Source organism: Hemiscyllium ocellatum, chromosome 22 (genome assembly GCF_020745735.1).
Source record: "Hemiscyllium ocellatum isolate sHemOce1 chromosome 22, sHemOce1.pat.X.cur, whole genome shotgun sequence".
Classification (NCBI taxonomy): Eukaryota; Metazoa; Chordata; class Chondrichthyes; order Orectolobiformes; family Hemiscylliidae; genus Hemiscyllium; species Hemiscyllium ocellatum.
The window spans coordinates 2,927,221-2,944,355 of record NC_083422.1 but is presented as its reverse complement, the minus strand read 5'-3'; the positions used below and the strand labels follow the sequence as shown (position 1 = coordinate 2,944,355).

Here is a 17,135-nt window from a genome sequence, read left to right as displayed (position 1 = left end):
GTAAAGGAATTAAGGGTTATGGTGAGAGGCTGGATAAGTGGAATTGAGGACATGAGAAGATCAGTCATGATCTTAATGAATGGTGGAGCACGCTCAAAGGGCCAGTCAGCCTACTTCTGTTCCTGGTTCTTACTTTCTTATTAGAACATTTAACGAGACGCTCATTTTGATTGGTCTTGAGTTAGATGTTGCTAAGCAATTTAACTGTTCCAAACCAGATGTTAGGTGAACCTTCCAGGTGTGTACTCTCCAGGATACCGGCCTATGGGTTCTCTTACTAGTGGGACACTTTTGCTTTCGAGTCAGCATACTGGCAGCAACTACAATGGCTTGCTGGCCCATAACCTGAAGAGACTTTTAATCTTTTGTCTGAGTCTTGGCTTTGTTTTGGGGTTTTGCTGTGGGCTGACCTCGAGTCCCTCTATTCAGGATATGTTCTGAGTGAGGTTATGCAATTGCCTTCACTCAAGTGATATTCTCCAAGCTCATTTGGACTGGCGAGTGTTTCCACTTCCATTGGAATATCCTGCAACTCATATTTTCCACTGGTAGCATTTTCCAATGATAAAGCCAGTTATGGTGCCTGTGTGAAGTCCATTTGGACTTTACATGGTAGGCCCTTTTGTATGGTCACATCATTAATCCCAAATACCAAACGGTCTCTCAGCATCTCATTAAGGGTTAAACCAAAGTCACATGTCTCTGCTAGTCGCCTTAACCTAGTCAAATATCCCGATGTAGAATCCACTGGTTCTCAAACCGATAGCGCATCAGAATTAGATGCTTGGCGTGGTAATATTCCTTAACTAAATCTATCAACTCTTTGTAGTAGAAAGTGATGAGTGCAGATGCTGGAGATCAGAGTCGATAGCGTGGTGCTGGAAAAGCACAGCAGGTCAGGCAGCATCCAAGGAGGAGGAGAATCGACGTTTCAGGCATAATTCCTGATGAATTCCTAATGATTCCTGCCTGATCTGCTGTCCTTTTCCAGCACCACTGGAATCTTGACTACAAACTGTGTCTGGTGCCTCAGGGAATGTCAAACTCCCATTAACCGAAAGGCTGCAGATCCACAAGCTGTGAGGAGAGTTACTCATTACTTTTCATCTGCCCCAATGACATTTGCCTGGAAAACATAATTCTTTCCAAAGTAATCTCCAAACTCCAAGACCTAGGTTTTGGCTCCGTCCTCTGTAACTGGATCCTCAGCTTTCTGATCTACCGACTGCAATCAGTGTAGACAAGCAACTCCTCCTCCATGATAATCCTCAACACCAGCACCCCGCAAGGATGCATACTCAGCCGCCTAATGTATTCCCTGTACAATTATGACTTGTGTGGCCAAATTTCGTCTAAATGCCATCTACAAGTTTGCTGATGACGCCACCATTGTAGGCCAGACATCAAAGCAATAGTCAGAATACAGGAAGGAGATAAAATGTTTGGTGTCGTGGTGCAAAGAAAACAATCTCTCCCTCAATATTAGCAAAACTTAAGAACAGATCATTGGCTTCAGGAAGAAAGAAGAGAGACATACTCTAATGTACATCAATGGAGTTAAGGTGGAGCGGGTTGAGTGTCAAGTTCCTAGGAGTGACAATAACCAACAATCTGGCCTGGTCTTCCCACTTGGGTGCAGTGGTCAAGAAGGAACAATAACAACTCTTCTTCCTAAAGAGGCTTAGAAAATGTGGCATGTTCATAAGCACCCTGTTTATTCTTCTGAATTCCATTGAATATAATCCCAGTCTACTCAGTCTCTCCTCATAAGCCAATCCCCTCAACTCTGGAATTAACCTAGTGAACCTCCTCTGCAACCCCTCCAGTGCCAGTACGTCCTTCCTCAAGTAAGGAGACCAAAACTGCACGCAACCCTCCAGGTGTGACCTCACAGCTGTTTTTAAACTTTAGCAACTCGTTCATGCCGATCAGATATCCTAACCTAACATAGTCCATTTTTAGATTTTTTTTAGATTAGATTCTCTACAGTGTGGAAACAGGCCCTTCGGCCCAACAAGGTCACACCGATTTGCCTGCATCTGGCCCATATCCCTCTAAACCCTTCCTTTCATAAACTCATCCAGATGTCTTTTAAATGTTGTAATTGTACCAGCCTCCACCACTTTCTCTTGCTGCTCATTCCATACACGCACCATCCTCTGACTGAATAAGTTGCCCCTTAGGTTCATTTTATATCTTTCCTCTCTCACCCTAAACCTGGAAATTCTGGACTTCCCCACCTCAGGGTGTCTGTTTATCCTACTCATTCAAGGCCCCTCAGGATCGTCTATGCTTCAATCAAGTCAACGCTTACCCTTCTAAATTCTAGTGGATATAAGCTTAGTCCATTGAACTTTACATCACAAAATAACCAGTCATTCCTGGTATTAGTCTCATAAACTTTCTCTGAATTGCCTCCAATGCATTTGCATCCTTCCTTAAACAGGTGACCAATACTGTACACATTAGTCCAGATGCAGTCACAACTGTATAACTGAAGCATAATCTCCTTAATTTTGTATTAAGTTGCCCTTGTGATAAATTATACCATTCTATTTGCTTTCCTGATTACTTTCTGTACTTATGGACTAACTTAGTGTGATGCTTGCATGAGGACACCCAGATCCATCTGAATCTCAGAGCTCTGCACCCTCTCACCATTTAGATAAAATGCTCTCTTTTTCTTCTCAATTACTGGTCTGGGAATGGGAAGGAGAGTCCAGTCCTGGATTGGAGTAGAGACTGGTTGGGGATTAGGATGAGTGATCAGTCATTTATTGAATGTAGTAGTTACACTAGTTATCAACAAAGGATGCACAAACAAACTTCCTGTGCATAATGTAAAATGTGGTGCCATTCTTACATACCTCTTCTGCATACGATGGAGGACCATGGCAGAACAAAGAAGACAATGGGAAACAAAGCAGTCTGGGGCCAACCTCATACGTAATGCAGATCCATGGGTATCAGGTCAGCGGATAACAAACTGAGTGTGCCATCTGGGATTGGGGTTGTAGTGTCACTTCAGGGTTGAATGAATTGACCAGTCTAGGTTAGGGGAAATGACCAGTCCAGAGTTGGGGGAATGTTTGATTCAGTATTAGGGGAGTGAGTGGTCCAGTATGAGGGGAAGTGACCAGTTCAGCATTAGGAGAATGACTGATCTGGGATTAGAGGAATTGACTGGCCCAAAAAGGCATGACAGATGTATTGTTGGCAAAGTGACTGCTGTGCAATTCGGGGAGTGACTGTTTGGAATTGCCTGAAATTAAGGAGAGTGATAGGTCTGGGATTAGGGGAGTGATAGTTTAGGGATTGAGAGGTTTGAATGGTCCAGGATTAAGAGTGTGACCACGTTGATATTGGAGAATGATCGGACTGAGACTATGGGAGTGACCTGTTCAGAATCAGGGATTATGGGGCAAGACTGGTTCAGTTTGAGGGAAGTGACTGGACTGGGAATACATAAGTGAGTGGTTTGGGGGTGTTCAGGGGTTATGGGTCCAGGATTAGGGGAATGACTGCTCCAGGATTAAAGGAGTGATGGATCTCATATTAGGCAGGTGTCCTGTTCAGGATTTTAAAAAGTGACTGGTCCAGGATTATGGGAAGTGACCAGTTAGGGACTGGGGCATTGACAAGTCTGCGATGTGGAGAATAACCAGTTCAGGATTAGGTGAAGCAATTTGTTTGAGATTAGAGGAAGTGATTGGTCCAGAATCAGAGCAGTGACCAGGTCTGTTATTATGGGGACTGATCAGTCTGGGTTTTGGGGAGTGGCTAGTCCAGGTTGAGATGAGTGATCAGACTAGAATTAAGGAAATGACTGGACTAGGATTCGAGGAGTGGAGAGTCCAAGATTAAGGGAGTGACTGGCTGGGATTAGGGGAGTGATCGATCCAGGATCAGGGGAGTGACCAGACCAAGATTGTAGAATTGACTGATCCAGAATTAAGGAGAGATCTCAGACATGTGTTGGGGAAATGGTCTGGGGAAGTGACAGTGTTTGTAGAGGGGAGGGGTCAGTCCAGAAATGGGGGAATGAATGATTGGGATCAAGTGAGCAAATAGGGAGTGACTAGTCTGGTTAGATGAGTGAGCGTCTAGCACTGGGGAATAACAAGTTCTGGCTTAAGGGCATTGAGTTGGAGGAATAACTTGTCCAGGGTTAGCAAAATGATTGGATTGGCATTCAAAAGTGACTGGTCCAGGAATAGGGAGTGAGCAGTCTGGGATAAATGATAGTAAAAAATGAGGTCTGCAGATGCTGGAGATCACAGCTGCAAATGTGTTGCTGGTCAAAGCACAGCAGGTTAGGCAGCATCTCAGGAATAGAGAATTCGACGTTTCGAGCATAAGCCCTTATTCCTGATGAAGGGCTTATGCTCGAAACGTCGAATTCTCTATTCCTGAGATGCTGCCTAACCTGCTGTGCTTTGACCAGCAACACATTTGCAGCAGGGATAAATGATAGTGACCAGTTCAGGAATAGGGTGTGTGCAGTCTGGGACTGAGGAAAGCCATGATGTGGAGGTGCTGGTGTTGGAATGCGGTGGACAAAATCATAAATTGCATGACATCAGGTTATAGTCCAACAGATTTAATGGAAATCACAAGCTTTCAGAGTGCTTTCAGGTGACGAAGGAGCTGTGTTCTGAAAGATTGTGATTTGAAATACCTATTGGGCCATAACTTGGCATCGTGCAACTTCTGACGAAGGAAAGTGACCAGTCTTGGATTAAGGGAGTGAATGACCCGGGATTAAGGGACGGACCGGTACAGGAAAGGGGAGCAAGTGGTCTGAGATCAGGGGAGTGGCTGATTCAGGAACAGAGTGACCAGGTCAGGAATAGGGTGTGTGCAGTCGGGGACTAAGGAAAATGACTAGTCTGGAAATAGTAAGTGAGTGGCCTGGGATTAGGGAAGTGACCAGAATCAGGAAAAGGGAGTGAGTGATCTGCAATTACAGGAGTAACCAGGTCAGGAATGGGAAGTGAGTAGTCTGGGATTAAAGGAGTGACCAGACCAGGAATAGGGAGTGAATGGTCTGGGGTTAGGGGAGCAACCAGATCAGGAATAGGGAGTGGTCTGGGGTTAGGGGAGTGAGTGACCGGATCAGGAATAGGGAGTAGTCTGGGGTTAGGGGAGCAACCAGATCAGGAATAGGGAGTGGTCTGGGGTTAGGGGAGTGAGTGACCGGATCAGGAATAGGGAGTGTTCTGGAGTTAGGGGAGCAACCAGATCAGGAATAGGGAGTGGTGTGGGATTAGGGGAGTGACCGGATCAGGAATAGGGAGCGTTCTGGGGTTAGGGGAGTGACCTGATCAGGAATAGGGAGTGTTCTGGGATTAGGGGAGTGACCAGATCAGGAATAGGGAGTGGTCTGGGATTGGGGGAGTGGCCAGATCAGGAATAGGGAGTGAACGGTCTGGGATTAGGGGAGTGAACAGTTAGAATGTTCTGGAAGCTCCTCCCAGAGTCGGGTCTGAGCCAGTATTGATCCGGGAGTGAGGGTGGGTTTAACGCCGCAGAATGGAGCCGGCGGAGCCGCCGGGCTTGGGGGACGGGGAGAGCCGTGATCGGGAACGGCCTTTTGGGATCCTGCGGCTTCAGGACGAGCAGAGCCCGGGCACAAGAGTCGGGCAAGGGGCCGGTGCCGCGGCCGAGCCCTCCTGGCAGGCTCCCATCTTCGCCTTCGCCCGGAAAGCGTCAGAAACCTTCTCGGCTGCAGCTCCGAGCAGAGAGCCGGGCCTGGAGGCGGCCCCGCGTGGTGAGGGAGAGCCCGGGCCTGCCGGTGTTCCCTGACCCTTCCCCAAACCGCGCCCTCCTCCCGGGGGCATCAACCAACCCGCATTCCCCGCCCCTAACCTCTAACCCGAACCCCCACCCCCACCCCGCAGCAACCCCCCAACCCTTACCCCCATGGCAACCCCCCCAACCCTTAACCTCCACCCCCACCCCATGGCAACCCCACAACCTAACTCCCATCCCACCCCACGGCACCCCCTCAACCCTAACCCCCATCCCACCCTATGGCACCCCTCCACCCACACCCCACGGCAACCCCTAACCCCCATCCCACCCCATGACAACCCCCCCAACCCTTAACCTTCACCCTCCTCCCCCACTTTATGGCAACCCCCCTAACCCTCACCCCTACCCCAACCCCTGGCAGCCCGCTAACCCCCCCACCATCCACCTCCACCCCTCAGCTTCTCTTGCCCTTTTCCTTCCCCACTCCTGGACACTAATCCACTGCTTCTCTCCTTGCCCAGGGCTAAGGGACCCAATGGCCATTGAAAGGACGAATCTCCTCAATATGGCAAACCTCAGCATCAAGGGACTGATTGAATCAGCTCTGAGCTTTGGGCGGACTCTGGACTCAGACTATGCCCCATTGCAACAATTCTTTGTAGTGCTGGAACACTGCCTGAAGCATGGGCTAAAAGGTAAAAGTTTTCAGTTTTCCCAGGAATGATAGAAATGCTGTTTTCTCCCTTATTATTTTGAATACGCCTGGCTGAAGGGGCTATCACTGAGTTGCTTTCTCTGATGTCAATGTGGTGGTCATTGCTCTCAATTATGAATATTTCTTGGTGGTACTTGTATTAATTTTCTAACTGTGAGAATTCTGTGGTCTTCTCTCCAAGTCCATTCTTCCCCAGTCTGACTTTATTTTGGAGCTCACCCTTTCCGTATAAGGTGATCCAGTCAGTGTTAACTAAACATTCAACCGTTCAGAGAATGATTGCTGTTCCTCATCTGGTATTATTGTTGGAGAAAGTGAGGACGGCAAATGCTGGAGATTAGAATCGAGAATGTGATGCTGGAAAAAGCACAGCAGGTTAGGCAGCATCCTGGGAGCAGGAGAATCAACGTTTTGGGCAAAAGCCCTTCATCAGGACCTGAGGGGGTGGGGCTGGGGGGGGAAGGTAGCTGAGCGTGTGATAGATGGATGGAGGTGGGGTAATGGTGATAGGTCAGAGGGGAGCGTGGAATGGATAGGTGGAAAGGAAGGTGGTCAGGTAGGACAGATCGTGAGGCTGGTGCTGAGTTGAAAGATTGGATTTGGGATAAGATGGGGGGGGAGGGGAAATGACGAAACTGGTGAAATCCGCATTGATGCCATAGGGTTGGAGGGTCCTGAGGCGGAAGATGAGGTGTTTTTCCTCCAGGCATCAGGTGGTTATGGAGTGGCGATGGAGGAGGCCCAGAGCCTGTAAGTCCTTGGGGGTTAAAGTTTTCAGCAACAAGGTGATGGGGTTGTTTGGTGTGGGCATCCCGGAATTGTTCTGTGAAGCGCTCTGCATCCAATCTCCCCAGTGTAGAAGGGACCGCATCAGGAGCAAAGGATACAGTAAATGACACGTGGAAGTGCAGGTGAAACTTTGGATGTGGAAGGCTCCTTTTGAGGCCTTGGATGGAGGTGAGAGGGGAGGTGTGGGTGCAGGTTTTGCAACCCTTTCAGTGGCCGGGGAAGATGCCGGGAGGGGAGGTGTGTTGGTGGGGAGCATGGACCTGACAAGGGAGTCGCGGAGAGAGCGGAGTGGTCTTTACGGAAAGTGGATAGGTTGGGGAGGGAAATGTATCTCTGGTGGTGGGGTCTGTTTGTAGGTGGCGGAAATGGAGGAGGATGATGCAATGTAAATGGAGATTGGCGGGGTGGAAGGTGAAGAGCTGGGGCCGGGGGGGTGGGGGTGGGGGTGGTGTCTATCCTTGTTGCGGTTGGAGGGGTGGGGGGGGTGAGGGCGGAGGTGCGGGAAGTAGATAAGATGCGCTGGAGACCGTCATCAATCATGTGGCAGGGGAAATTGCGGTCTTTAAAGAAGGAGGCAATCTCCTGGGAGCAGATGCTGTGGAGGAATTGTGAATAAGGGAGGGTGGGAAGAGGTGTAGTCCAGGTAGCTGTGGGAATTGGTGGGTTTATAGAAAATGCTAGTATTGAGTTGGTCCCTGTTAATGGAGATAGAGAGGCCCAAGAAGAGGGGGAAGGTGTCTGAGATGGTCCAGGTGAATTTAAGGTCAGGGTGGAATGTGTTGTGAAGTTGATAAACTGTTCAAACTCCTTGTGGGAACACGAGGTGGCGCTGATGCAGTCATCAGTGTAGCGGAGGAAAGGCTGGGGAATGGTACAGAAGATGGACTGTTCCATGTAGCCGGCAAAGAGATAGGCATAACTGGGATCCTTGCGGGTGCCCATGGCTATCCCTTTCATCCTGAGGAAGTGGAAGGATTCAAAGGAGAAATTATTGAGGACCAGTTCAGCCAAACGAATTAGTGTTAGTGGAGGGTACTGATGGGGAGACCAGATAGTAATACTATTTGTAACTTTGATCTTTTTTACCCTTCTGTACCAGTGAGGAAGTCATTCCTGGGTCAGAATAAGTCGTTGTGGGGCCCCTTGGAGCTGGTGGAGAAACTTTGTCCTGAGGCCGCCGAGATCGCAGCCAGTGTTCGGGACCTGCCTGGCTTAAAGTAAGGATTTAGATTTCACGTTCTACAGGGAAAGCCGTAATATCCCAGAAAGAGGGTCAGGGAGATCCTGCTGCAACCCTGAGCTCTGGGATCCATCCAGCCTGACCTGGAGGGACATCGCTATCTCATCTTAGTTTCAATTACTAGGCAGTGATCCCTGTGGGAATAAGCCCACAAGGGATTGCCTCAAATCTTTGTCGTTCAGGTTCTTGAGAATGTTATTCTTGAGTGGGATGCTGGAGCATCTTGAGGTATTTCTCAAATGCAGAAACATGAGAACAGGAGAGTCATTTCAACCCCTCAAGCCTGTATAAAGGATTCTTTTTCAAAGCTGATATCAAAACTATGATACTACCGATAGTGGAAATTTGAAATAAAAAGAGAAAATGCAAAATACCCAACATGCCAGGCAGTGTCTGTCATGAGAAAGAGTTAATAACTCTTCATCAAAACTTGGAAAGATTTGATAATATAACAGGGTTTAAGCAAATAAGAGGCTGAGAAAGTGAAGTGTGAACAAAAGGAAGGTCAGTGGTAGCAGTAAAATGTAACTGTCCACCCTAAAAGATGACAGTTGGAATGAAAATTAAGATTGCAAGATAATGTCCAAAGTTCATTAAATGTGACTGTCTTTACTAAATTTGAACTACCCCCTTTACTCCAGTTTCACTACTACCCCCTTCTCAGTAACCCATTAAGTTATGGTCCCATCTTATCCTGCCTCTCTCACTACTCTCTTTGCATTAGAGTATTGTGTGCAGTTGTGGAATCCATTTTCTAAGCAGGATGTGACTGCATTGGAGAGGGTACAGAGGAGATTAGCAGTTCTGTTGCCAGGGCTCAATGACCTCATTATCTCTGGGGAAACCAGCCTCCAACCTGGTAGTCTGTCAAGCCCAGACAGGCCGCTTCTATCTCCCTCCCAAAATGCACAAACCAGACTGTCCAGGTAAGCCATCATAACGGTCTTTCCTACTTCACTGAACTCGTTTGCTCCTACCTGGACTGTATCCTCTCTCCACTTGTCTGTATCCTGCCCACCTATATGCACGATTCCTCTCATGCTGTCCACCATATTGACTATTTCCAGTTCCCTGGCCCTAACTGCCTCCTATTCAACATGGATGTCCAATCCCTCTGTACCTTCATTCCCCACAAGGATGGTCTGAGAGCTCTGGACTTCTTCCTCAACTAGAGTCCTGAACAATCCCCATCCACCACCACTCTCCTCCGCCTGGCTGAACTTATTTCACTGAACAATTTCTCCTTTAATTCATCTCACTTCTCCCAAGTCTTCTGCCGAGTGGCTATGGGCATCCACATGGGTCCCGGTTATGGCTGCCTTTTATGGGGTATGTGGAATGATCCTTGTTCGAGTTTTACACTGGCCTCCTCCACAACCTCTTTCAGTACATCAGTGACTGCTTTGGTGCTGCTTCATGCTTTCGTCAGGACCTTGAAAAATTTGTTCATTCTGCCTCCAACTTCCACTCCTCTACAACCTTTACATATCAGTTTGACACCTCTGTCTCCATTTCAGGGAATAAACTGTCCACTGACTCCCAAAGAACCTTCACTACAGCTCGTCACATTACACGTCCTGCAAGGACACCATCCCATTCTCCCAGTTCATTCACATATGTCTCTCCTATTCAGATGATGCCACCTTCCAAAGCAATGCTGCTGACATTACTAGTTTCTTCCCTGACATTGTGGTTGACTGGGCCCTCAATCGCTTCTGACTTATGCCCTTCACATCACTCTCAACAGTGTGATCAGGTTCCCCTTATCCTCACTTATTGCTCCATCAGCCTCAGCATTCAAAGGATTTTTCTTGGTCATTTCAGACCACTCCTGCAGAACTCCACCATCAAACACACCTTCCCCTCACTCCCCCTAGCATTTCGCTAGGATCATTCACTCCAGGACTCCCTAGTCTCTTCTGCGACCACCACTACCACCCTTTACAGCACATTCCCATGTAACCACAGAAGATGCAACATATGCACCTTTACCACCTCTCTGGTCACTATCTGAGGGCCTTTTCAGCAGCATTTCACCTATACCACCTCCATTCTTGTGTAATGTATTCACTGCACTCAATACGGCCTACTCTGCATTGGAGAAACCAAACACGGACTGGGTGACTGCGGAACATCTCCAGTTTGTGCACAAGCATGACCCCAACCTTGCCACAGCCGATCATTTTAACTCACCATCCTGCTTGTGTGCCCACGTATCTGTCCTCTGCATGGTGCAGTGCTCCAATTAATCACAGCGCAAACTGGAGGAACAACATCTTCAGACTATGCACTTCATCCTTATGGCCTTAATATTGAGTTCAACACCTTCAAATTATGAACCAACTCCCATTTCTTCCTTCTCTTTTAGCTTGTTACATTCTGTTCTCATTGTCCTCTCTCTGCTTCTCACATTCCCAGTGGGACTCTTATCCTTTAATTCTGGCAGTTCGACACACCATTGTTGTGTCATTCTTACATTCTGATCGTTTAGTCTAAACGATCAATATCTTTTCTCCACCGGTATACGACACCCACCACCCACACTAACTGTAGCATAAATGCTGTTTCCTCCACACTTCAACTCTAATGAAGAGTCATCTAGACTGAACATGAGATTGCACTTTCTCCACGGATGCAGTCTGACCCATTGTGATTTCCAGCATCTGTTACTTTGTTTCAAGATTACCAGGATGTTGCCTGGGCTGAAAAATGTGTTGCTGGAAAAGCGCAGCAGGTCAGGCTGCAGGAGAATCGATGTTTCGAGCATAAGCCCTCCTTCAGGAATGAGGAAGGTGTGCTAAGCAGGCTAAGATAAAAGGTAGGGAGGAGGGATTTGGGGGAGGGGCGTTGGGAATGCAATAGGTGGAAGGAGGTTAAGGTGAGGGTGATAGCCTGGAGAGGGGGTGGGGGCAGAGAGGTTGGGAAGAAGATTGCAGGTCAAGAAGGCGGTGCTGAGTCCGAGGGTTGGGACTGAGACAAAGTGGGGGCAGGGGAAATGAGGAAGCTGGAGAAATCTGCATTCACCCCCTGTGGTTGGAGGGTTCCTAGGCGGAAGATGAGGCGCTCTTCTTCCAGGCGTCGTGTTGCCATTGCCTGGTGATGGAGGAGGCCAAGGACCTGCATGTCCTTGGCGGATTGGGAGGGGGAGTTAAAGTGTTCCGCCACAGGGCGGTTGGGTTGGTTGGTGCGGGTGTCCCAGAAGCGTTCTCTGAAATGTTCTGCAAGTAGGCGGCCTGTCTCCCCAATGTAGAGGAGACTGCAGAATGTATGAAGTGAGACTGGGCAGACTGAGGTTGTTTTTCTTGGAACAGAGGAGACTGAAAGGGGACGTGATTGAGATGTATAAAATTATGAAGGGCATTGATCGAGTAGTTGGGAAAAGCCTATTCCCTTGATAGCAATCAATGACGGGCGATTAGACTTATGGTAAGGGGCAGAAAATTTTGAGGTGATGTAAGGAAAATCTTTTTCACCCAAGGGGTGATGGGAATCTGAAATTCACTACCTGTAAAGATGGCAAAGTATTAACAAGCATTTAGATGTACACTTGTGATGTCAAAGTATATAAGAGTTTGGGCCAAGTGCAGGGAAATGAGATTGGAATAGTTAAGTCATTCTTTTTGACTGGCACAATTGTGATGGACTGATGGCTCTTTTTTAAGTATACTTTTATTGAAAAATAGATGTTTTGTATTTGTTGTAATATTAAAAATAATACCAACCCGCCCTCATGTACAAATGTATAAATATATGTAGAAAAATATGTATTAAAAACCCCAACTAACTATTTAACTAAATAAATAATAAACAGCAACAAACCAATAAATAGTAATAACTCAATGCAACCAAACAAAACACTCATACGTTCGCAGTCCCTCCTCCCTGGATATTGGACTGGCAAAGCAGAATTGTTATGGCAATTGCAATTAAACTGATAAAGACTTTGTCTACTTATCCTATCCATGCCTCTCATAATTTTGTGAACCTCTATAAGGTCACCCCTCAGCCTCCGATGCTCCAGGAAAAACAGCCCCAGCCTGTTCAGCCTCTCCCTATAGCTCAAATCCTCCAACCCTGGCAATATGCTCGTAAATCTTTTCTGAATCCTTTCAAGTTTCACAATATCTTTCCGATAGGAAGGAGACCAGAATTGCATGCGATATTTCAACAGTGGCCTAACCAATGTCCTGTACATACCAACTTCTGTATTCAATACTCTGACCGATAAAGGAAAGCATACCAAATGCTGCTTTTACTATCCTATCTACCTACGACTTGGGTAGGGGAGTCCAGAACTAGAGGGCATAGGTTTAATGTGAGAGGGGAAAGATATAAAAGAGACCTAAGGGGTAACATTTTCATGCAGAGGGTGGTTCGTGTATGGAATGAGCTGCCAGAGGCAGTGGTGGAGGCTAGTACACTTAAAAGGCATTTGGATGGGTATATGAATAAGAAGGGTTCGGAGGAATATGTGCCGGGTGTTGGCAGGTGGGACTAGATTAGGTTGGGATACCTGGTCGGCATGGACGGGTTGGACCGAAGGGTCTGTTTCCGTAGATTGCAAAGGCACATACATTCTTTTGTAGGGGGGAAAGCAGATGGACAACAGAATTGGGGGGGGGGTCAATGCCAGAGAGACCGTGCCTATCAACAATATGAGCCAATACAAGGACTTTGGGTGGCCAGCAATTTGGTGGGAATGGAGTAAGTGATGGCCTGTGCTCTCTTGTGATTGACCCTCAATCAAGGAAACCGCTGCTCTCTATTCACCTTGTCTATACCCCTCATGATCTTATAGACTTCAACATGTCCCCCTTCAGTTGTCTTTGCTCTAAAGAAAACAATGGGGTGGCACAGTGGTTAGCACTGCTGCCTCAGCACCAGGGACCCAGGTTCAATTCCAGCCTTGGGTAGCTATCTGTGGAGTTTGCACATTCTCTGTGTCTGCGTGGTTTTCTGGTGCTCTGGTTTCCTTCCACAGTCCAAAGATGCGCAGGTCAGGTGAATTGGCCATTCTAAATTGCCCACAGTGTTAGGTGCATTATTTGGAGGGAAATGGGTCCGGGCGGGTTACTCTTCCGAAGGTCGGTTTGGACTTTTTGGGCCGAAGGGCCTGTTTCCACACTGTAGGTAAATCTAATCTAATCCAAGCCTATCTATTCCCTCCTTGTAGTTCAATTTCTACATCCCAGGCAACATCTTGGTGAACCTACCCTTTATCCCCTTCAGTGCTATCACATTCTTCTGTGGTGAGGTGACTAAAACTGCACACAGTACTCCAGTTGTTGGCCTGACCAAGGTTCTGTACAACTCAACATTACGTCCTTGCTCTTATACTCTCTGCCCTGACTCCCTCATCCTGCTTCTTCCAAAGTGGATCACCTTGTACTTAACAGGATTATTAACATCTGACACTCATCTGCCCGTCTGATCCGCCCATCAATATCTTCCTGTAATCTACAACCATTATCTTTACTGCTAACCACTCTACCAGTCTTGGTGTTGTCTGCCAATTTGCTTAACATTCCTTTCACGTTTTCATCTATATAATTTATGTATTGAACAAACAATAAGGGTTCCAGATCTTTATGGTACACTGCTGGACATTAGCCTCCAGTCACTTCAGCAACCTTCTACCACTATGCTTTGTGTTATATGACTCAGTTTCTGATCTATCTTGCCACGTTTCCCTGAATTCCATGTGCATTAACCTGCTGTTTCCCTGGTTAACCTTTCAATGTATGTATAAAATATTTTAGGATTCTCCCTAGTCTGTTTGCAAGTCCTTTCTCGTGCCCCTTTTTGCTCTTCTGATTGCTTTCTTAAGTTCCTTCCTGGAACTCCTGTATTTGTCTAGGATCATAGCTGAATTGCTTCCTTTGGACTTGCTAAAAGACCTGCTCTTCTACCTTATCCAGTCCTGAATTGTCCCAGACACCCAGGGTTCTCTGACATTCTCCCTCCTATGTTTCCCTCCAAAGGGTACGTGTTAGACCTGTACTCTTGCCCAGTTCCTCTTGAATGCCCTGTATTGCTCCACTGTAAACTTACTTGCAAGGAAATGTTCCCAGTCTACTGTGGCCAGATTCTGCTTTTTTTAAAATAAAACCGGTCTTTCCCCAATCCAAAGGTGTCTTTTGCAGACTATGATTTTTCTTGTCCAGAACAAATTTGAACTGTACCGTATTGTGATTGCTATCTCTGAAATATTCCTGCACTTTCTCCAGATCTTGCATTACGCCATCCCTTGTTAGGCTTTCTACGTATTGATATTAAAAAAAAATCCCCAGGGTACATTTCGAGAAATCCATTCTCTCTGAATCCTTAACACTATTCTGATTTATGTTGCATAAGTTGAAATCCCTAGTATAATTACACAATTATACACACCTCTGTCTACATATTTTTTGCTCTATTTCCTGCTGAATCTTTGAGTGCCTATAATATATTCCCAGTGAATTAGCTGCCACTTTATCATTCCTAAATTCTACCCACAAAATCTCATGAGGATCCTTCCAAGATATCTGTCCTTATTGTAATAATTGAGCCATTTATTAATAGTGCTACACCAACCCCTTTTCTACGCCCTCCACTGTCTCACCTAAAGGCGTATAGCCTGGAATGTTAAGTTGCCAGTTCAGACCTTTCCTCAATCATGTTCATGACGACAATAATATCATACTTCAATGTGTCAGTCCATCCCATAAACTCATCAGTCTTACCTATTACACTCTCACCATTGAAGACCAGCCTTGCCTAATTCTCTTGACACTCAACATAGCTGAACTCATTCTGACTTGCTTCCTTTGTTATGGCATGATATGTCTCTGTTTCATCGATATTTTGTGTCCCCTTCCCCTGCGAATCCAGTTGAAACTGCTCCCAATAGCACTAGTAAACCTACCTGCAAGGATGCTGGTTCCAGTGGTTCAGGTGCAGGCCATACTGTTTGTACATGCCCCACCTCTCCCAAAATCGGTCCTAGTGATCCAGGAATCTAAAACCCTCCCCCTTGCACCAACTCTTGAACCATGCATTCACCTGTCCTAATCTCTTTGTAAACTCACTTGAACGTGGCACCAGGAGTAATCCAAAGAATACAACTATTGGAGGTCCTGCTTTTTAATCTATTTCCTGGCTCCCTGAATTCTTGATGCATGACCTCATTCCTCAATTTGCCCATATCCTTGTGTACCAACATTTACCAAGATCTCTACTCATCACCGCTTTCAGGGTGTCCTACAGATTTTCAATGATATCCCTGACCCGGGAACAGACCGTGCTGGAGTCACATCTTTGGCTGCAGAAATGCTTGTCAGCTCCCGTGACTAAAGAATCCCCTATCTCTCATATCAGTCAAGCCACATGTGGCATCAGAAGCTTGGCTTTGACTGCATTCCTTTGAGGTACCAGCACACACAGTAAGTTCCATAATTGAATACCGGTTAGTGAGTGGGACCTGAGGGAACTCTTTTTTTTCTGGACTTACTGGTGGTCACCCTCTTCCCTCAAGTCCCTTTAGTTACGGTGTGACCATCTCCATAAATGTGCTATCCACATAACACTCAACCTTGCAGATGTTCCACAGTGTCTTCAACCACAGCTCAAGCTTCAAGACCCAGAGCTCCAACTTCTGCAGCTAGGCACACTTCTGGCATATAGTCATCTAGAACAATATGTGAAAACTTTTGGGCCATTTGATCAAGCTTAAAACATTTTGCATAGTCCTATTTCATCTGATGCAGAATCTTCAACAGCTCTGTCCACCCAGGACCCAGTGGATTGTTTACTCATTTCAAAAATAAAATGGTGAAAGTCCTGGTAAGGAGATAGTGGGCTTGACACAGCTAACCAGGGAGTTGTGCCTTGGGGATAGTTGAGTTACTGGCAAGAGGGGCAGGTAATCATAAAATCCCTACAGTGTGGAAACAGGCCATTTGGCCATCGAGTCCACAATAACCACCTGTGAAGAGCATCCCACCTACTCCCATTCCCCGTCCCTATCACTCCATGTTTATCATGGCTAATCCACCTGGCCTGCACATCCCCAGACACTATGGACAATTTAGTATGGCCAATCCACCTAACCTGAACATCTTTCAACTGTGGAAGGAAACTGGAGCACCTAGAGGATACCCACACAGACATGGGGAGAACGTGCAAATTCCACATTGAGTTGCCCAAAGCTCAAACTGAACTTGGGTTCCTGATGCTGAGTCAGCAGTGCTAACTACTGTGCCACGCAATTCAGTGGATGAAGAGTCTTGGAGCATTAGAGAAATGGACTTCAATACTTTCGGGGATATTTTCGGGGCAAAGCTTTGAACTGGGAAGGATCTGATGCAGGTTTGGAGTGCCAAAGGCATGCTCTACCTCTTCAGGTTGGAGTTTGTAGCAGAAGCTAGATTGATGGATATGCTGGCATCTACTGACTTTGCTTGGGCTTGGTGTGGCCAGTGACTAGAAGGAGCAGGCAAGCACATAGAGAGTAGGTTTTTCAGCACTGTCCATAGTGGTGTATCGTTGTTACTCTCTAACTCATCCACCCTCCAGTGTTTTTGATGTTCAATTCTATCTTGCAGAGAGGGTTGGCAGACATAGCCCAAGTTAAATAAAATATAAGTCTTGCTCTCAACT

General features: G+C 46.7%; 1 protein-coding gene across 1 annotated transcript in view; it reads left to right on the top strand.

Moving 5' to 3' along the window:
- The first annotated feature begins 5,397 nt into the window (after positions 1–5,397).
- Positions 5,398–17,135, top strand: part of rufy2 (RUN and FYVE domain containing 2) — a 72,742-nt gene continuing 61,004 nt past the window's right edge. Inside the window, exons 1-3 of the mRNA XM_060842305.1 lie at positions 5,398–5,770; positions 6,276–6,449; positions 8,358–8,475. Of these exons, the coding sequence (XP_060698288.1) occupies positions 5,533–5,770; positions 6,276–6,449; positions 8,358–8,475 (530 nt within the window). The 5' untranslated portion in view covers positions 5,398–5,532. The remainder of the gene's footprint in view (positions 5,771–6,275; positions 6,450–8,357; positions 8,476–17,135) is intronic.